The sequence below is a fragment of the Cynoglossus semilaevis genome, chromosome Z, assembly GCF_000523025.1.
Source record: "Cynoglossus semilaevis isolate Cse_v1.0 chromosome Z, Cse_v1.0, whole genome shotgun sequence".
Classification (NCBI taxonomy): Eukaryota; Metazoa; Chordata; class Actinopteri; order Pleuronectiformes; family Cynoglossidae; genus Cynoglossus; species Cynoglossus semilaevis.
Window position 1 is genome coordinate 6,094,231 of NC_024328.1, and position 20,619 is coordinate 6,114,849.

A 20,619-nucleotide genomic window follows, 5' to 3' on the forward strand; every position below is an offset into this window, starting at 1 on the left:
ATTCACACATGCATGTTTCATGTAACCTCACAATTACGCCACACTGATTACAAAGGCTGCGGCTTGATTTGGAAAAAATCCATGAATGAGTAATGAAGTTGTGTAAGTCAAGTTGACCTACTTTTGGATATACGTCGCAGAAAGTGAGCGGCAACGGTCATAAGAGGCGAACAGATTGTGGGTACGAGCACTGCAGACTCACTGAGGGCCCTTGTTAGTGATTACATGACGAGGATAGAAGATTAGATCCTTGTTTTGATTACTGAAGCCAAGGTCATAGTGAAAGAGGAAAAAAAAGAAAATGAGAGAGTCTGGACTGGGCTCAAAATACTGTGTAAATGAAATATTATCTTTGTTTTCCAAATGAAGCGGTGTGACTCTCTCTTTGTCTTTCCTTACAGAGCTTAACCAAACAGCAAGAACGTTCTTCCCAAATGAATACCTCTCCCGAAAGCAGAATTTTCAAAGAACCAGTTACTCAAAGTGGCCTCTCCCAAGCTGTAGAAGATTCTTCCGTATCTTCGGAAGTGAGTTTTTAATTTAATTTTGTTCAAATCATAACTATATTATACACAAGGTATTTTTATTTTTGCTTTTGTGTTATAATTAGCAAACAAAAAAATAATCACGCGTTTGTTTAAAAAATATGCAAAGTTGAAAAATATAATAAAAATATATAAATTGCTAAATTTGTCCAAAAAAAAAAAAAAGTAATGCAGAACTTTTTTTTCAGTAGTCACACATTTAGGTCAAGTGTAATTGAAGTGCCATGCTCCATTGGTCTCTCTCACACACATACAGGCTTCCAGAGACCGTCCAGTCCCACTGCTAGACGCCAGTTCTCCCACAGAGGCAGCTACCATCTGGATGCTATAGATTTCCAGGGCGACTCTCGGCGCTGGGGCTTTGACATGGACATGGTGATCATCTACATCCACTCGGTCAACTGGATAATTGCCTTTTTCATATTCGGCTTCCTCTGCTACCTCTTCTTTTCTACTTTCTGACCTTAGAGAACACATTAGGGATGAGAGTAAAGTGTATTTTGAGGTGAAATAACACTGCGATCAAAACATCAGTGTAAACAACAATGTAGCAACTTGTTGTTGTTCATGAATAATTAAATAAAGAGGGAATTTTTGGAAATCCAATGTTCTCTGTTTCTGTCTCCACAGAATGTAACATGGGCTGCAGATCATGTCCTGTGCTGCTCTCTCTGGGTTGGATTTACAAGGGGAAAAATCACAAATTTTCATCATTTTGAATAAAATCACTGTCATTATAGAAAAGGAAAAAAAGGGTCCACATTAACACCAGGTTGTTTAAATTGCCAAATTCACCAATGTTGCCAATGTTACCAACTTTTTGAGCACGTAATGAAAACAGACTCCAGTACCATTCTATTTTTAACTTGTTGAACCAAGTGTAATGAATGATGTCACAAAAGGGTAACATTATCAGAAAATACAACAACAAATAAAATTAAAACAAAAAAAAAACCCATGATGACAGAAAAATACTTATTATAAATCAAGATGTAAAATTTACCTTTTCAGTTTATTAGATTAAAACATGGTGGTAAATATCAGGTATTTGATTTGATTTTTAATTTTTATGTAACAATTATCTTGATTAAAACTACAATCTGTCAAAGTCAAAGTCAAGGTCAAATGCTTTTACAACAACAAAAAGCCTAATGTTCACTGACTGGATTTTTTCTTATCACAATTGTTTGTGATTTTTTATGTGTTATGTCCTAAAACTGATTACATATTTACTCTTTTCGATTAAGTGGTTAAACATTGGATAACAATATGATGTTATACGTTAGTCAGTTACATGTGGTGCGACTTAATTAAATGCCTAATGAAAGCATCCTGGGCGTATTTTGCACATTAACCAATCAGCCTCCCCTTAAATGTTTGCACCTCCTGGTGTAAAGCATCGACGATGCAGCTGCAGCTGGAGGCGGGGGTCTGACTGGATGGGCCCTATTAGTATTCCGTCCATTGGGTGCGCAGTGTTTGCAGCCACAGAGCCACGTCAGGCCTGTAGCAGCTGCTCGTCTTCGACTGCCTCCCCAAGGTTAGAAAGTGAGGCAACGGAAACTTGGAGACGCATCCAGACCGTGACACTGTTATTAAGTTTATATCTGGGAGGGAGGGGGAAAAAAAGACCTTTTCTCCAAGAGGCTGTCGACTGTGAGCTTCTCGGTGAGGACGATACTGACAGCGGGTTTTTTTTTTTTTTTTCCTCCTTCGTCTCTGTGAGGAGGTTGCGCCGCGGAGGGAAAGATCGTTATCGTCCTTCTCATTTGTGCTTAATGGAAACGCGCAATCATAAAAAATGGTTGCATTTGGAGAACACCCGTGAATACCCGCCGTTTCCCGACATCGGTGCGTCACAGGAGACAACTCATCTAGCTGGAGTCCGGGTTGGGCGTGAAGTCTTCACAGTGCACCGCGTGCTGCTGGAGTGAAGGTGACTTGCGCCCCGCTGCAGTCAATGCAATGCGGAGAGGAGTCGCAGGCGCTAATCCGGCACTTTCTCTGCGCTCCGGAGCTCATCTAGGAAAATAACTGCTCTCTCTCTCCGTCACATACTCCAGGAGAGGAAGGCAGGGGGGGATCAACAGAGTAATAGCTGCATTTTGGGGGGTTATTGTCTTAAGGTGAAAACGAAGAAGAGGACGATTAGGTGCGGGGTGGCGAGGAAGGAGAAAGTGGTGGAGTTTGTGGTTGGGGGATAAGACAAAAGCGTTCTGTCCTAGGGCTGTTTATTTAGTGGATGTGTATGCATGAGTTCTGCATCGAATGGGCGCAAAAACCGCCCCAGATCCACCGGGAACATATTCCAAATCGGCAAGCCTCCTTACCGAGAGTCACAAAGGAGGGAGAGCACCGAAAGTACCCGCAAAGCCCAGCGCGCTGTGGCCGACTGCAGAATGGTAGGTTTGCGACACGTCAGTGCCCGCATTGTGCCTCTGATAAGTGTTTGAAAGCCGAGCTGTGTCAGTGAGCCTGAAATGGCTCGGCTGTCCCGTGTCTGTAGGATCCACAGGCGACAGATGTTAATAGCTGCAAAATAATAATAATAATTTTTAAAAAAGAGCCTGTAACGGGGCCGTGGATCCTAAAAATAGCTCTGTGAATTTACAATGCTTTGTCAGCTGTGAAGCCAAGCTGTCCATTCTTACATTCAGGTCGCATGTGTGATTTGAATCTCGAGGTTGCCGAGCTGCAGGTGATGTGAACTGGTTTTGAAAATTACAAGAATTACAAGATTTCCCACAGAGTTGATGGTGACCACGGCACAGATGCCCTGTGTTTTGACAGATGCTGGTGAGATTGATCGTTCAGCCTGCTTCAGCCTTTCATACATCAGTGAGCTTCGTGCAGACCCTGTGCTCGCACACCCCGGTGGAGCAGGATGCTCAAGAGTTGGACAAAATACATCAAATATTTGCACACTGGCCTGAAGACCATGGGCTGTGCAAACATCCAAATTTACCATAATGGCACCAAGTGCCAATAAAGATCACCGTGCACTCTGACAATGCAGACTGTTTCACTGTGTATCTACACTGGCAGGTTATTTGTGTTGGAAGGAAATAGGCACTTTGGATGCAGGGAAATCTGAGTCAGCACATGAGTAAGAACATGGGGGAGAGGAGTAGTAGTGAGGACAAGATAGGGTGAAAAGGTAATGGGGAAAAAAACAGGAGTAAAGAAGGGTACACCCACAGGACGAGACAAACAAGTACTGTCTGAAAAGTTCTATATAACAGGAACACACTCAGGTTGTTTTATGATCTAACTTCTTTGTGTGATTTAATTATCCTGCAGATCGTACAAGAATTCAATACCCTTGTGGCTCTGTACCGTGAGCTGGTCATCTCCATTGGCGAAATCACTGTCGACTGCCCTTCTCTACGGGCTGAAATGCTCAAGACCCGCACCAAGGGCTGCGAGATGGCGAGGGCAGCACATCACAGCCTCTCCTTGATATCAGGGTGAGTACACACTCGGGTGCTGTCCGTGGTGCTGAAAACGGTCCCTTGGCTAGGCCTGGTGTTGACTGAGTAAGGTATAGCCATGCAACTCTGTTGTAAATAAATATTAATTAAAATAAATAAATAATTGAGTCCCTTATTTGTCTCACAATAGGGAAATTTACAGCGTGAGTCTTTGCTACTTAAACGGGTCACCACAAGACTCTCGGCTTGTAAGGCAGATGTGCTAACGGCTACACTATGCAACCACTAAAGTCGCCATTGTTAGTATAGCGCGTGATTAATTTACATCAGCGTCCCTACTACAGGCACATGTGAACTCACGCCTGCTCCCCCGCACTTCAAAAGAAACCATGTAAATGTGTGCTCAATTAACATGAATCCAGTGAGTTTGCAGTACGGCAATTGTTACCAGGAAGCCACCACAAAAACATGCTGTAACTGAGCACTTCCCATTAGCTGGCCCCAATGCATTAATGCCCAACGCAGAATGGAAGTGAAAGATAATAATGTCAGTAATGTGGAGTCAACCGCTGCCAAATTGCTTCCTCCTGGTTCATCCATTGGGTGTAGAAAGGCTACTAACAGAGCTGAGTGATGCAGCAACAATCCTGCAGAATATTTGTAATTGCTGGTGTTTGGAGTTTCAGCAGCGTCTGTTTATACATGTCAACATTTGAAGTTTATCGCAGTGACAAATCACACAACGGAAAATGCTCACGATTTCTTTTTTCAATTTTATCTGCCAAATTATTTAATTTTTTTCTTACCAAAAGCTGTTTACATTTGCTGTGAAGCTGTTCTCTTCTGTGCCTTTTTTAGTTCTGTATCCTACCATGACTTAAGAATGAATGAACCTTCACTCTGTTATGTGCATGACAAACTCCTTCCATTAAATGTACAAAGGCTTTAACATGCACTCATGGCTAGCCAGTTAATGTGTCTGCTGAGTACTTCCTCTCATGCACTGTGAGTAGAAGCATTTCTGTTGGTTTTCAATAACAAAGCTCAAATTACACCCAACTACACTGCTCTGTTTTCCACTTGTTTTCCCTGGGCTTCGCACTTTATGTCATTCTCATGCTGCCTGCTGTACAGCTTGTATTTGTACATTTATATGTGGCCTACGACTTTGAAACAACACCCACCATTCATTATGAACCGGTGCTTAAATTTCCTGCAGCTGCTGTGTAGAAATAGGAACAATGCTGAGGCTTTACAGAGACATCAGCAGCTTCATCAGCGCCATTTTCATCAGTTCTTCAACTAAAAATTTTACTGTAAAAGAAAAAGATTTTTTTTTTTAATCACCTATTAGTCAGCAGGCTAGAATTACTCAGCACTGATCATTCCACTTTGATCAAATGCAGCCACACTGACTAAATGGTTCCAGTGATGCAGATTCTCCTCAAAGCTGATAAACAGGCTAGCACTGATGGCAGCTGTGCTTCAGCAGCACCACTGTATGGCGGAACTGTGACAAGGCGGGGACGGGCAAAGGAGATGCTCGCCGTCAGATAAGCACAGAGCAACAGCATGATTTGTGTGAAAAATATTTGGAACAGGTGCACGTTTCACACCTTTCACTGCTGTCACTTTCCCATTCGATATCACACCCACTGAATCACATCACCTGCTGGAGTTTCTCCTTGAGCACAAGATTTATGCGGTCGTGACGTCGCTCCGGTGTCTCATAAAGCCAGTCATCAGCCCGGGCTAAATAAAATGTGCTGGGATGGAGTTTTTATGTTTTATTTTCTCCTTGGGTGCCTCTTATTTATTTATTTACTTTTTATACAATGTGAATGTGAATGAGAGTTGGAATTTCAATCTCCAACTCTGGGTAACAATAAAGACAAGAGCAGCCAAAGACATTTTTACCACTCGGAAATAAATGAAAAGACGGATGACTTCTCATCAGTATTTATCAGTATTTATGTATATATATATATATACACATATATATACACACACATATATATATATACAGAGGACACATCTGATTTTTTTCTTTTATTTTTTGTTTATTGTCGTTATTATCATATTCAGACAGTTAAAAGTTCTAAGACAGATGTTGTCATTAAGTGTTAAATTTCAGTAACAATAAAAACAAATTAACAATTAAAACATCTCTGTGTCAGATGTCCTAAATTTAATTTGTCGAAATTTAATTTCTATGTATTTACTGGATTTTCCAGTTCATAAGCTTAGTTAATACTATTTTCTTCGATGTCATTAAATATGTAAGCAGAACATTAGTCTTCAGGCTACATCCTGTATATTGGCATGAGCGACATACAGTATATGTAGATTTAAGAATATCACAATGGATATTATCCAAACAGTGATAATCTGATCTTTTGCAGCTGAATTCAAAGAATCAAGCTGTTCTTCCCAGCTGTGACATTAATCACTGGTCTGTCTGTATTTTATTCTAGTATTAGTCAAAGCTTTGTGCCATTTCAGACCAGAGGATGGAGAGATCCACCCTGAGATCTGCAGGCTCTTCATCCAGCTGCAGTGCTGTCTGGAGATGTACATCACTGAGATGCTCAAATCGGTCTGTCTGCTGGGCTCCCTGCAGCTGCACAGAAAAGGTCAGCGTGTGAAGACACACTACTGCAGTTGTCAATTTGAAGTACTTTTGCTGAAGAATGTCTGGTTGTGTGGTGAACCCTTTATTAAATGTTGTCTGTTTCTTTTAGGTAAAGAATCTTGCGGTCCACCTGTGTTGGATAGTAAGATTGAAGAAAGCTCAGACATCCCAATCCTGGAGGACACCTCCTCCTCCCCCACTGACTGTCCTCAGCTCTGCTGGCTGGTGGCCACTGACATTGAAAATATAGAAAAGTGAGTAGTCAAAAAACACGTGGTAGTATAATAAAACTTGATATTACTACATAACTGTATGCTTTCGTAGGTGTCTAATGGTTTTAAATGGTGGGGTTTTTTTTCAGTTCTTTAGTCAAGAGAGTAGCGTTTCAGCAGCTGCCATCTGGTGTCCTTATGAGCACACAGCAGGCTCATAGGACAACACAGTCAGGGCAGTGTTTTTTTCTAGTTGGTAGGGAGAAATAAATTACTTTTTATCTTTAAAACAATCCACTTTGAAGATGGTTTGAAAAACAAATTCGGATGCACAAACGCAACCATAATATTTTCCAAACATACAGCAAGAGGTCCTGTTTTGTTTTTTTCAAACAATGACAAACTACATTGCCAAGAGTAATATAAAGAATATCTTAGAGTAATACAGTGTAATAAATGTCAAATATTTTATTCATGTATCAGAGATATGAGAGAAATGAAGAACCTTCTCAGTAAACTCAGGGAGACAATGCCTTTACCACTGAAGAACCAAGGTAAGACAACTGTTTTTATTTTTTTGTCTTTATCTCAAACTTCAGTTTCCAAACTATATTTGTTTTCTGTAGTTTAAAATCTTAGATTGTAAACGTGTGTGCAATGACAAAGAAATGGCACGCCTGTCCGTTTGTGCTTGTGCCCAGATGACAGCAGTTTGCTGAACCTGACTCCCTACCCACTGGTCCGACAGAGAAAGAGGCGGTTCTTCGGGCTGTGTTGTCTCGTAACCAGCTAAGGGCCCTGCCTTCGTTGGTAGGAGGCACCAACAAAGACACCATTACCCACTGTTCTCTACCACTTGTGTCTCCCGCCAATCTATTACTGCCATTTTCAGATAAATTGTCTCTTATCTCTTCTTCTTTTTTTTAAAGGTTGCCCATTTTATAATTTTATTTTGTAATACAAAGAAAAATTGTAACTACAGTGTAATGAAAACAAAGGTCATAAACATATATTTTAGGATATTTTGCAACAACCCCTCCAGCCCTCCACCTTGGTAAATTATTGCCAATACCTGCTTGTCTAGTGTCAAAGGGAATGAGAGATCTATGTTCAATCTCTACCATAAAACTTGAGAGAATGCTGTGATTATTCATATTCTAAAAAAGGGAAAATAAATGTTAACTTTGTCAGGAAATGATGTAACTCTTTATGACTAGATGCCTGAATGTTTAAAGGACGGTCACTGCAGAGATAAAGCAATGCCTTTGTCCGTCTGAAACGACAGGTGTGTTCAGAGTTTGTCGTGTCTCTTTTCTGTTTCTTGTTTGTTTTTTTCTTCTTCTTAATGTACTTAATTTAGTCTTCCATAAACCAGGAACCTGTAATCAAGCTTTACCTTTTCAGCTTCAAAAAACTAAATATATGACACTGTACTCATAAAAACGACTTCTTTGCACACAATATCTATAAATTGTGACATTAGACTTGTATATAAGCATAATCTTTATGAAATGTTCCCTGAATTATTTTCAAAGCCAGGTCGGGTTGGTTAAGAGTGTTTTTTGATGACATTAGCGGAGACCACCTCTGTCTGCCCGAGTTAACCGGCATATATGGGCACGGACACGGTGGTGGCTTCATATAAAAGGTGGTCAACGTTTAGGGTACGGTGAAGGTACAGTAGTCCAAACTGATAAATGTCATTTTACATTGTTAATAAACTTTTGTTATTGAAACGAAACTGATGGGAGTATTTGTCATTTCTAAATTGTCCACTAGATAGAAGCAAACATTTACATAATTTACAAAAAAGATACGTTGGGGACAAAGTAGTCAAGTGACAAACATAAAAATCTTGTAAAAAAGCTTCAGTATTTTCATTTCATGCTGCAAGAAGTTTATTCTTGAATTAAAAAAATCTATAGTTTTATAGTAAAAATGTTAATCAGTTGTTTAAAAGGTTTTAATCAAGACAATATTTTACCTTTAAACTCAGCTGCCTTTCCCTANNNATAGTTGTACGAGGAAATAATCATCTAAATGACACTGTCTAGATTTACTTACACCTGACGTCATATGATGAATTATTTAATTTCCATTTATTGTCATGTAACACAGAACTGAACTACAAAATAAATAAGGAATTAATAAAATGTACACTATGTTCACATTAAAATAAAGTGCATGACTTCAAAAAATAAAAAAAATAATTTAATTTTGAATTTCCAAAAATATCTTGACATGATTGAAGCAAAGTCTGAGAGCTATAGGATAAACAACATGCACTCTCTGCAACTTTTACCAAACACAGCCAAACACCAATATGCCAGATATCAACAAAACATCCAAATCATATTTGAGATATATATATATGTGTGTGTATGTGCATACTCTGTTGCACTTAATTGAACCAATTCAGATAAGAGGTTTCAACATATCTTAACAATTGAACAATTTCACTTCACATCTTCCCCTCTTATATTCAACTCCCCACATGTTGTATGGTCATATTGGGCCCTCAGACTACCGTATTTTCCCCACTATACGGCGCACTTAAAAACCTTTAATTTCCTCAAAAATCGACAGTGCGCCTTATATATTACTTGGTAAGTAATATAGTATATGGTTGCGCTTACTGAGCTCGAACCGATTTTTTAAAGCCAAACCACACAGCGCATCACACATGATGGCATAACCCAGTGCGCATTATGGTCCGGAAAATATGGTTAATTTTATTTGAGATTTGAGTGGGTATGTTTGTTCAAACAGCTTATGTTTTGTGAATAATTGGCACTTTTAATAAGTGCCACAGTTTGTACGCATATGAGACATGCTAGTTTAGTTTAGAGTCTGACCATTCTGGATTAAATGCCCTATTTTCGCTGTCCAGTTCGTCCGTGATTCTCCCGTAGTTTTCGCTACATGCAACGCTATGTTTTGTGTTGTTGTTGTTGAGAGAAAACATAGAAACAACAACACAAAACATAGCGTTGAAGTTTGAAAGTAGCTACTGTACATCCTTTAGAGTCTAAAGGATGTACAGTAGCTACTTTCAAACTGCAATAATATTATCAGTGAATATGTGCAATACTGGAACTGTTCATCTGACTTTGTAAGTAACTACAATAGTAATAACAGTATTTTTCATGGCCATATAAATCCAAATCATATGAAGAGAGAAACTAAGGAGAAAATAAAAAGGTGGCAGCAAATATTAATGGACAACACAAGCCTGTTGATGTGGCTTCATCACCCACGTCATCATTATCATCAGTGACTGTTGTAATTGCTAAATACTTCCATTCAGAGCCACTTTTTTATCCAAACTACTTTAAAAATAATTTAATGTTGTTTAATGTTGATGTTAGATGATGTTGAGTACATCATTGCAAATACTAATGCCTTAAGCTTCAGCTTCATCCCTTCTGTCAAAAAACAAACAAACATCCATCCATCCATTTTCATCCACTTATCCGTTACTTGGTTGCGGAGGCAGCAGTCACCACCCAAATCACATTGCACCGTACCAACCCCCCTGAACCTTCCTGCAGGTGGTGAGTCCACTGGAAGGTACCAACCGCCCTAACCGGGATTCAAACTTGCCCAGGAGGTGAACCCTGGGGTAAACAAACAAACAAACAAATAAAAAAAGCGGTTAACTGAGGACATCTACCAAAGTACAAGGTTTCCCTGCAACTCTTGCAACACAAAATCAGTTTCCTGCCAGAAAATTATCTGTTGGTCTTATCAAATATTGACAGTTGTTTGAAACAAACTCTATCCTGGTTTTAACAAGTCCAACCCTATGTCGAGGTCGTTCACTTTGCTACAAATGGTCTATTGTAATATGTCATTTAACAATAACTCAGAAATGTTTGGAACATTAAACATGAATCTTACACTGTGCATGTTAATTGACAGATGAGGGTGGGAGACCAAGCCTGGACACAAATCTAACCTTAATCACAGTTGTATCCGTGGTCAATTTAAAACGAGCAACTGCTAGACACTGGGAGGAAACTCACAACCTTCTTGATATAAGAAAGTGGTGCTTACCACATCATCCATGGTTAGCAAAATATTTGTGTGAAAAACGACCCAGTAGATGGCAGTACTGTAACCCTAAGGGTTCCAGTTCCTGCTAAAGACAAAGAGGAAGATGAAGGGAGAGGGTCAGGATCAGCTCACAGCAAAGATTTGTTTTTGTTGCTGTTGTTTTACCTTGATGGATTTCTTGATGGAAGTATCTCGATGTTTTCAGAACGTTTGCAAACATGTCTTTTATGTGTCCCACTTTCGGAAGTATACAGATCCTCAGACTCAGTGGCACCACCATCATGGACTCTCTTAACCTGGCTCAGAATATACTAGTCAAGATGATCATGACTTCTACTATAATGTACTATATTTTAGTACATCCTACAAATGAGGCAAAGGGAGGGACAAGATGTGTTCAGGCAAAGAAGAAACCTGCTCCATTTTTTCATTTTATTTTCATTTTTTTGATACACGTTTCACACATGCTTAAGAAAATGTTGTTAAAATAAAGCTGAAATCAAAGGACATTGATTTTAATGAATGTGTGAATATAAATGGCGACCCATGCATTAAAAAAAGGATGCAGTCATCAACTCCTTTCACCTCCTTCTCATCCCTAGGAGGTGCAAGGCAGGAGACTGAGGACTGTCACTTTTTCTCCTTTGCATCTTTTGAATCCGGCCTCACACTCACTCATGGTCTGACCAGCAGCAGTAATGTCATTCCCCACACGAACACACACGTTTGTTCCAGGTGTCGTGCAATTGGCCGAGTCCTTGCAGCGACACCTGTTGGTTTGAGCTGCAAGTAGGATGAGGAGGAGGTGATCGACCACTTTACTGGAGTACTACAGTATTGTTGGTTTTTAATATATTAAACTTGATTTTCCTACCATCGCAGGTCTCCCACATGTCACAGCTGTTGCAGTGTACATCGTTGCGTGGTGGCCACGTGCAGGTGCTATCTTCCGCTATTGTTATATTCCCCCCCAAGCACTGCAGTGCGTGCATTTTGCACACATTTATAACTCTGGATGGTATTCCATCTCGGTTAAGATTGACACATAGCTCCAAAGACGATCTGTTAACAGAAAATGTGACAGGCTTAAATAATATATATATATGTATATATATATATATATATATATATATATATAAGGAAGAAGAAATCACACAGATCACATGAAAAAGGTTTGTGTTTTAAAAAGAAAACAAAAGAATAGAATAAACGTACCCGCACTCAAAAGGCATTTTGCAAACACATTTTCCTTTAGAAACCTTCTGCCATGGCTCACACTGAACAGAAGAAGCAGTAGGTGGAGCCACTGTGAATGTGAAATACAATAAAAACACTTTTTCATGTATTGTTTATTTCTTAACAATAATAATAATAATAAATAAAAACAGGTTCTGGATTTTGTTATACGACATCAGACAAGATGTTATATTTACCCTCGACACATCTAAAGAATTTGGGGTCTGCTGAGAACCTGAGATACAGACCAGCTTCACATGTCACTTCTTTTTCTCCTTTAAGCTCATGGCCTGGAGAACAGGAGAAGGAAACTGTCTCCCCAAGATGATAAAACTCTTTCTTTGGATAGGCTCTGACCCCTTCAGCAAGGGCATCAATTTTGCACGATGATGCTAAAAAGGAAAGAAAGAATTTAACAGTACTTTAAATTTTGCATTATTGTCACTGTCTTCAGCTAAAGTGTCAGTCTCACTTGTGCACAGTCCTGGCTTGGCAGACCATGTGAGATCGGCTTTGCATTCTAAGGGTTCGCCAATAAGGTAGAGACCAGGAGTGCAAGTGTACTCAACCCGACTGCCAACCAGGTAAATATCCTTGGGGTCCTGCGAATCAGAATATTAGAAATCAACATGTTTATGTCCAACAAGTAAAACAAATAAAGAACTAATTGAGCGTTTGAATAAAGATATAATATTGTTTGATGCATTTTATTCAAAATTTCTCAAATGTACTTCAAGGACCTTCCATTAAAATGTGTGTTTTCTTAAGTGTCATCTTGGGTATCACCCAATAAAATCACATGCAGTTAATGAGCTAAGTGTGTTCTATTAAGTAGAGTAGATTCTTCACCAGTACATATCCGTTGACGAGAGCAGGTGGAGCTCCACAGTGTTGACTTGGTGGTAGAGTGAAGTCAAAGCACTGAGGCTCCATGGTTCTGCAAAGTATGCATTTAGAACAACGCGGTGTTAGAAGTTCACATGTTGACACATGATTTTAATCCTAAAATATGATGTAATGAATGATGCAATACCTCAAATACTGCAGCTCTTGGTCTTCACAGTCTGACGTCTCACTGGCTTCTCCAATACAGAACTGTCCTCCATTCTGAGGAGAGGGATTAGAGCAGGAGCGGCTACGAGAACGTTTGTTCCCCGAGCATGATGACCATCCTGACCAGCATGACCAGCTACCCTGGATCACACCTAAGATTAAGAAAATCATGAGCTTTGTGACATTGTTCAGAAGCCAGTGACTTGCTTCCTGTAGGAACCTTAGGGTTAAAAACGAACTACTCTACAACGTTAAAGCCTAAACTTACCTGGTTGACCCTCTGCTTCAGTTCCCTGCTCACAGCCCAGTCCTAACGTGCCAGGCTTACAGATGCATTTACATTCGTCTCTATCCATGATGGTCATGCCATTGTTGCTGCAGGGCCGGCAGTGACAGGAGTCACTTTCTGCCAGATACTGATCTATGGCTTTTTGAAGGTAGAGCTTCTTTACTCCGGCACACTGAACCTCCTTCACCAGCTCTGACAATGGGCGGATCTGACAAACAATAGACGGAAAGTGACGGAAGGTCAGGCCTGCCTCATAGAACACTGGACAGTTAGTGAGTCCTCAACTGAGGGAGTGAAGAATGAATAATATTGTCACCAAAGAGTAGATAGAAACACTTGACATGTTTGATAAGAAGCCAGCAAGAGGCAGAGTAATGACTCAATTTGACCAACTGAACGGCGCAAAAGTTTGATTTTTACTTTTGCACTATTTTCTTGTCAATATTTCATATTAATATTTCCATTATTTCGACTAGACACCAATAAAAACAGTTGCGAAAAACATAGTTATTTGTCTTTTTGTTCCAACAATATACATTCAATTATGTTTTTGTCAATTCAGGCGTGTAGATTAAAGCTCAAGTTATTGTGATTAATTGTAATTAATTACTATCATGATTAATCGTGATTAACCCACAGTGACCGTGTATTATTCAGATTATAGATCAATGGTTTTTCAGGTGCAAGAGACAACTTCCTGTCAGCACTATTTCCTCACCTTCTGTTTGGTGACCTGCGGGAATGATCTAAGAGAATCCGCCCAGTTTGAGTACATCTCCCAGTTCCTTTCGGCATTATTGATATTCATCGTTTTCAATGCTTCAATATGTTCCACTCCTCCTCCTTCCACATCAACTTTTTTAATTTGACTCCGTTGAAAATGTTCTGTTTTAAAAAGATTGGCAAAGAAAAACCAACAACAACAATTTTCAGCTCTTCAAGGATTCTCAAAAACATGAAGATTTACATCCATGATAAAAGAGAAACCTACCTCTGTTAACAGGTCGGGAATATTGATCCTTCTTGTATGACGTATGGTAGACAGGAAATATGAGAACCCAACGCTTAGTGCGTGTACGCTCTTGATGGTCCAGAGTTTCAGTTTCTACAAAATAAAAAGGAAAAACCAACGACACATTTATAACAGAAATCCTGACATCAGATATAGATAACTACAGATTTCTAAAATATGCTTTTTATACAAAGCATCCATTAAATCATTTGCTGCTGGTTTGGACTAAATCTCTTAATAGAATGTCTTTTTACTTTAATGTGTAACTAATGATTCCTCAATCCTTACTCGTTTCTTTCTTAGTTTCTTCATCGATACTGGCAACAACTTTAAAGGACCCTCCAAGGCTGCCCTCTGACACATAGTGCGTTCCAAACCTCTCAATAACCTTCCTGTAGGCTGCGTAGTCGTAGACAGAGGGCAGTCGGGTCAGTGCCTTCCAGAATTCCTCTGAAAGTGGAATGGAATTCGGGGAGTTGCTCTGGAAATGGGTTACGTCTATTGAATTCTTTAGAACCAAAAGATTGTGGTGCTGTAGGAATAAAAACATATGGTTAATTTTATACTTTCAATGATTCTTGAGTCTCTCCTCAAATCTGACCATTTCAACAAACCTTGATCTCTTCAATTGTCTGATGAAAGTCATAGTTGCGGTATCCCTTTGTGGTTCCCGTCACTGTTTCTCTACTGACGGTATCCTTGGCATAATGCCACGTACTGGTAAACATCTCATCACTGATGTCGTTCTGAACTGTTACCTACGGGCATAATTTAGAGGCAGCTTATGAAACACTGAAGCAAACAAGAGGCGATGAATTCCAACAGTTCTAAAGAAGTTTTCAAATCCTGTGAGGTTTGATTCAAAAAACCGAAATGTCCTGGGTTGAATGGTTGACAACCATTCACTTAAAACTAACAAGGAGGATCAGAGAATAACTGAACAAATGTGATCAATTTAGTGTTATCTAGTACTATGTACTGATAACTGTTGCTTTACCATTTTTGGGTTGCATCTCTCCATTTGAGAAACCACATTTATAATTTTAAGCTATGCATTTCTTTCAATGGCATATAAAATAGTTGCCTTGAACTCACCATTTATTCTTTGTCATTAATTCTTTATTCTTTGTCATTATTTTTTCCATCGAGACAACAGAGCAGCCTAGATTGAGGTTTTATTTTGTTATCAACTTTAACTTATCACCAGACTAGTTTAGCATCTAATCAGCAACCTGAAAACTGCAATAGTGGTCAAATAAATGTTAGACATGGGAAAGCTAGTAAAACTATAGTGAGTAAAAAAATAAAAAATCTCCAAATATAGAATTTTCACGTATCACAAAGTGCAATTAATTTCCCTTTGGGATCAATAAAGTATCTATTTAAATATATAGTATATAAGCAGTATTCAAATAGTAGGATCTCTGAACTAGTCTAGCTAGTAGCCACATGTTGGTTTGGCTGCAGTTGTAGGAATTCTGAAGGCACTAACCATCGTTTGGTACTTGATAATGCTGAGGGGCAGTCGAAACACAGTGTTGTGGACACCACTATTCAGAAGATGGCATTGGCCCCCAAAGCTCTTGGTATTGATCACAATGCCCCTCTGTTTCCCTGATACGGCATCATACCTACAGACGCAATTATATATATTTATTTTTTCAGTGGTGTGAGGTGCCTGACATTTGTTCTTAATGTCTAAATGTGAGCCCTACCCCAGTCCCAAATGTTCGATGTTGGGCGGGGGTTGTGAAACAGCGCAGGTTATGAATTTGTCGTCACACTGACGTTCATCAAGACCATCTTCTTCACAGTCCTGGTCTCCGTTACACACCTGAGACATACTTATGCATTTTCCTTAATAGTGAAAATATTAGAAATCACACTGGTCAGTGATTGATTAAAGTGTTTCTAAATAATTATAGAAGAAGTGGAAACGTTTTTTAACCCGATAGACATCGAAACCGGTTTCCACAGCCATCCTCTAGAGGGCAGCCTTGTTTGGTTTCGCAGGCCCTGGTCTCCGTTCGTCCTCCATTACAAGGATTTCCTCCAAACTGTGCGTAAACTGCCATGGGTCTGCTTCTTGTCTGGAATGTACGAGGATAATAATTATGTTTGTCATTATTATCAGCTTAACATTTAACTTATTTACTGTTAACAAATTAACACATTTAATAAAGGACATGTGATAAACTGACAATTAACCCCTTCTAACCTGTAACTTAGTGCAGCCATCACACTGTGACCAGTCACCGTATGGTCCCCACTGGCAATTTATTCTCTGGACACACAGCCTAGAAAAGAAATAAACAGTAAATTAGTATATTATAGTAAAAAAAACTATAATTATTATAAAAACTCAATTTCCATCTTTAAAGTTGATATACTTTCTAAAGACTTGGGCATCGATTTCCTGATTTGTTAATGTTAACAACAAACAACATAGCTTATTGATAAAAAGCGTATTGATAAAAATCTTATTGATAAAAATCTCATTAGTAAAAAAACATTAAAATAAAAATATTAGATTTCCTCATAGCTTGTTATTGAATGCTACATGGGAAATAAAAACAAGCTCCGATTTGAGTTTTTATTGCTTTAGTAGAACGTGTAACAACTTTTGTAGAATAGGTTTTCAATTATTGGAGATACAGTATATTTAAAAAAAATAAAAATAAATAAAAACTACCCTTGGTGACTGAACAGCAGCAAACATGGAAATACTGCTAGAAACCACAGCGTCATGCTCTGAATAGGAGAAAGAGAGGTGAGGAGGAAGAGGAGATGAAAAGAAACAGGGAATAAAGAGTAGAGGAGGGAGGAGACGAGCGAATGCCAAAATACATACAAATGCATCAGAAATTACACATCAACACAAATATAAAATGTGTTGCTGAGAGTAAATTTAAAGGGTACTTACTCCTCTAGTTCTAAAGATGCAGACTCAGGTCAAAATTCATGTTCCAGTTACTAAGTTAGAAAAAAGAGTGAGTTATCGGATTTCAGTGTGTGGGTGTGTGTGTAGATGTCTGTCTTGTGCAAGTCTGTTACATAAGAGAACAGACAATATTTGCATGCCCCACAAAGCTGTGCATAATTGCACAACTGAATTGAAGTGAAATTCTCCCCAAACTTTTGTACTGTGCTGATCTGTCAAAAAAAGTGACGGAATCGAAAGATTAACTCCTCTGCTGCACATGTTCAACTGCTGCAAATAAAAACAAAAAACAAAAAACAACATTCTTTTCTGGTTTAAATTCGATGAAAGAAAAAAAAGTGATGTCATAAAATTCTTTCGAGGCTAAATTAAATGCAGGACCTTGGTGGATTGGTTAGTGTGGCCTAGAGTAGAGTATGGGTTTGTTTGGCCCTCCACAGCAATCGTGTGTTGTTGAAGTGAAACTAGGAAAATCTCAAATGCAGAAAATCCAGTAAACTTATGATAAAACAAGGTAAAAATACATTTAAATAAATAAATATTAATATACTTGTTATAAAACGACCAGACTTGATGACAGCTGGGGTTGCTGCAGCGCCCCCTTGCGATCCTGCAAAGGTTTAAGAGGCTAAATGAATGCTCTCAGCAGGTGGCGCTTTGGCCCAGAAGCAATGTCTCTGTCATTGGTGTGGAACCCCAGACTTCACCTCCTGGGTAAGATCGAATCCCGGTTAGGGCGGTTGGTACCTTCTAGTGGACTCACCACCCACAGGAAGGTTAACGAGGGGCTGGTACGGTGCAGTGTGATTTGGGAGAGGGGGCAAGAAAAGAAAAGAAACAAAATAATACAATTGCAATCGTTCTCCTAAATCCCTAAAAAGATTGAAGACCATCAGAGTTGTAATTTATAAGATTAACACTGGAGGGAGACAGAGGTTTAAGAACCATTTTCTACTGGAAAGTGAAGGATGATTCAAAATGCATTTTCATGCAGATAAATGTATTTACACATTAACAAAGAATACATATGGGGCAGTACAACTAATTTTAATTTATACACAATCACGTGTTTGACTTGATGACATTGGATTTATATTATCCTTAGCATCCTTACCAGCCAGACTCGAAATGTTTCTCTGTTATTGTGATGTCAATTTGTAACGGATTTCAATCAGACAGTAGGCTGTAATGTTCAAATCCACCAGAAAGTGGAAACACATTAGGGAATACTGTACCTCAGAGCTGCAGCTTACTGATGAGATTTTGTTTTCAGCAGTCATAGGTGACCGTACAGCTGTAACAGTCTTTGTGGAGAGACACCTTATTTCACTACCACGTGGTTTGGGGAAAATCAAAAGAAATATATACGTGGTGATGCATATTATTCCAATATAATGACCATATATCGGATTTCCTGTTGATATGATCACCTAAAGCCAAATGACTCAGCCACTGTACAACAACAAACCGAGTTCTCAGCACCTCGGGGAACAAAAACAGTTGGCTCAGACAATAGGTCACCAGACCGTGTTCTCCATTAGTACTGCTTCTCTGGACCTCGTGATGTTCAGACGGACTTCACTGACCACCATCTGCCCTGGAAGTTTGGTCTGCCAAGGAGACACAGTAACTGAGGCTCAGACAGACCCTGACTGCATCAATACATGTGCAGTTGATCGGATGGATCTGCAATTTTAACACACTTCATTGTGGATTTTTGGATATTGTCTGTATATCGTCTGTAGTAAAGACTTACTGGTTACAGCAGTTTGTCCTGTAATTAGTGCACAGTTTTTTCTATACTGCATTTAAAATAAACTTAAATTCCCACATCAATAACAACACAAATCACTGCCATATATGCCCTTTAATGGAAGTTTGCACAGTACACTTTAATTAATTTCTCAACTCAACTCAAACTATATTTTACTAAATAAGTATGAAAAACAATGTTGCAGAGTTCTGTTAGGTAACTGGACGTGATATTTTCTTAAAGAAGACGTTTCACCTCTAATCCAAGAGGCTTCTTCAGTTCTAACTGGTGGTGGGGAGTACAGCAGATATATACTCTGGGGGTGACAAAGAATAAAGCTACTTCAGCTCCTCCCTGTTAGGTGGGGCCTTGGGGTCAACTGTGAAAGTGTAAACAGTCGTTCAGAGTCTGATGGGTCTTTGTGGTCATCAGAATGGTTTTGGTCCCCTGCCTCTTTGGTATGTGAAACTGAGGAGAATCTTTTGGGTATTGTTCCTAAAAGTGCGTTGTATGTGTGTGATAGGTTGTGTCTGAGTCCACCTCCTCCTGTTGAGTGATGGTTTTTCCAGGTTGACAAAAATGGCTTCTTTTACCCCTCTCTCAAACCATCTGCCTTCTATGGCTTGAAGTGTATGGGGATCTGGTGCTGGTTAAAGATCCTCCTAAGCTTTTCCAAAAAACTGGTAAAACGGGTCAATGGGAAACAACCCTAACCCTAACCCTAACCCTAATTAAAGGTTCCAGCGATACCTGTATTAACTTATTTGCACATGTTTGTATTTTTTAAAGTATTAAACCAATGTAAATAACAGTCCAAATTCTTTCTTTTGTTTAGTTTATGAGAATGTCTTATAAATTAATGTAACAAAATTGTTACATTAATTTATATGTGTTGTTTTTAAGGTAAAACTTATTTTTCCCAGTGAGAATAATGTCTTATATTATACTGGGTGATATTGAGATGAGAACAGCAGGACTGATATCCTGGACTGATAATGTATTTGTTTCTTTTATTATCATACAGTAAGTGAAGGCACTTAGAGGAAGTCAGACATATACTGTTGTTAGCTGGAAAGTAGAGTTGAAATTAGACAACAATAAGCCATTACCTTAAGATTTCTCCCCGTCATTTCAGTGTCAAATATACAACAACAATAATTGTGATTTTAATGCTTTGTCATCAATTCTGTCTGTTTTATTTTAATAAACCTTGGAAACCTTATCTCTACGTTGCACACATTTGGTTGTGTGCAGTGGTGTGCTGTGTGTCACAATGACAAGTAGTTCACTTTCCTTTCCTTTCCTACTATTTTTCCTTGTGGAACAGGTAGAATATATTATATTAGTATATATATATATATATATATATATATTGTGTACTTGTCAGTACCTCTGAGCACTGCATTTAAACAAACCCACAGTATAAAGTGCACCTGTGAGGGATGGTTGTATTTGAATG

General features: G+C 38.9%; 2 protein-coding genes across 2 annotated transcripts; one reads left to right on the plus strand and one right to left on the minus strand.

The window, feature by feature from the left end:
- The first annotated feature begins 1,950 nt into the window (after positions 1–1,950).
- On the plus strand, positions 1,951–8,561 carry rgs7bpa (regulator of G protein signaling 7 binding protein a). Its single transcript, XM_008336046.3, has 6 exons — positions 1,951–2,947; positions 3,846–4,012; positions 6,479–6,609; positions 6,718–6,862; positions 7,304–7,374; positions 7,522–8,561. The coding sequence occupies exons 1-6, from the start codon at positions 2,798–2,800 to the stop codon at positions 7,611–7,613; spliced, it is 756 nt and encodes a 251-aa protein (XP_008334268.1). The 5' UTR covers positions 1,951–2,797; the 3' UTR covers positions 7,614–8,561.
- Positions 8,562–11,270: 2,709 nt separating this feature from the next.
- Positions 11,271–17,518, minus strand: c7a (complement component 7a). Its single transcript, XM_008336045.3, has 18 exons — positions 17,390–17,518; positions 17,159–17,217; positions 16,685–16,763; positions 16,415–16,556; positions 16,182–16,323; positions 15,959–16,097; positions 15,081–15,224; positions 14,755–14,998; positions 14,446–14,559; positions 14,173–14,339; positions 13,434–13,662; positions 13,146–13,317; positions 12,962–13,049; positions 12,585–12,714; positions 12,310–12,504; positions 12,092–12,182; positions 11,751–11,938; positions 11,271–11,659 (listed from the first exon to the last, which is right to left on the minus strand). Exons 2-18 carry the CDS (start codon positions 17,212–17,214, stop codon positions 11,475–11,477), a joined length of 2,505 nt encoding a protein of 834 aa, XP_008334267.1. The 5' UTR covers positions 17,215–17,217; positions 17,390–17,518; the 3' UTR covers positions 11,271–11,474.
- Positions 17,519–20,619: the final 3,101 nt, after the last annotated feature.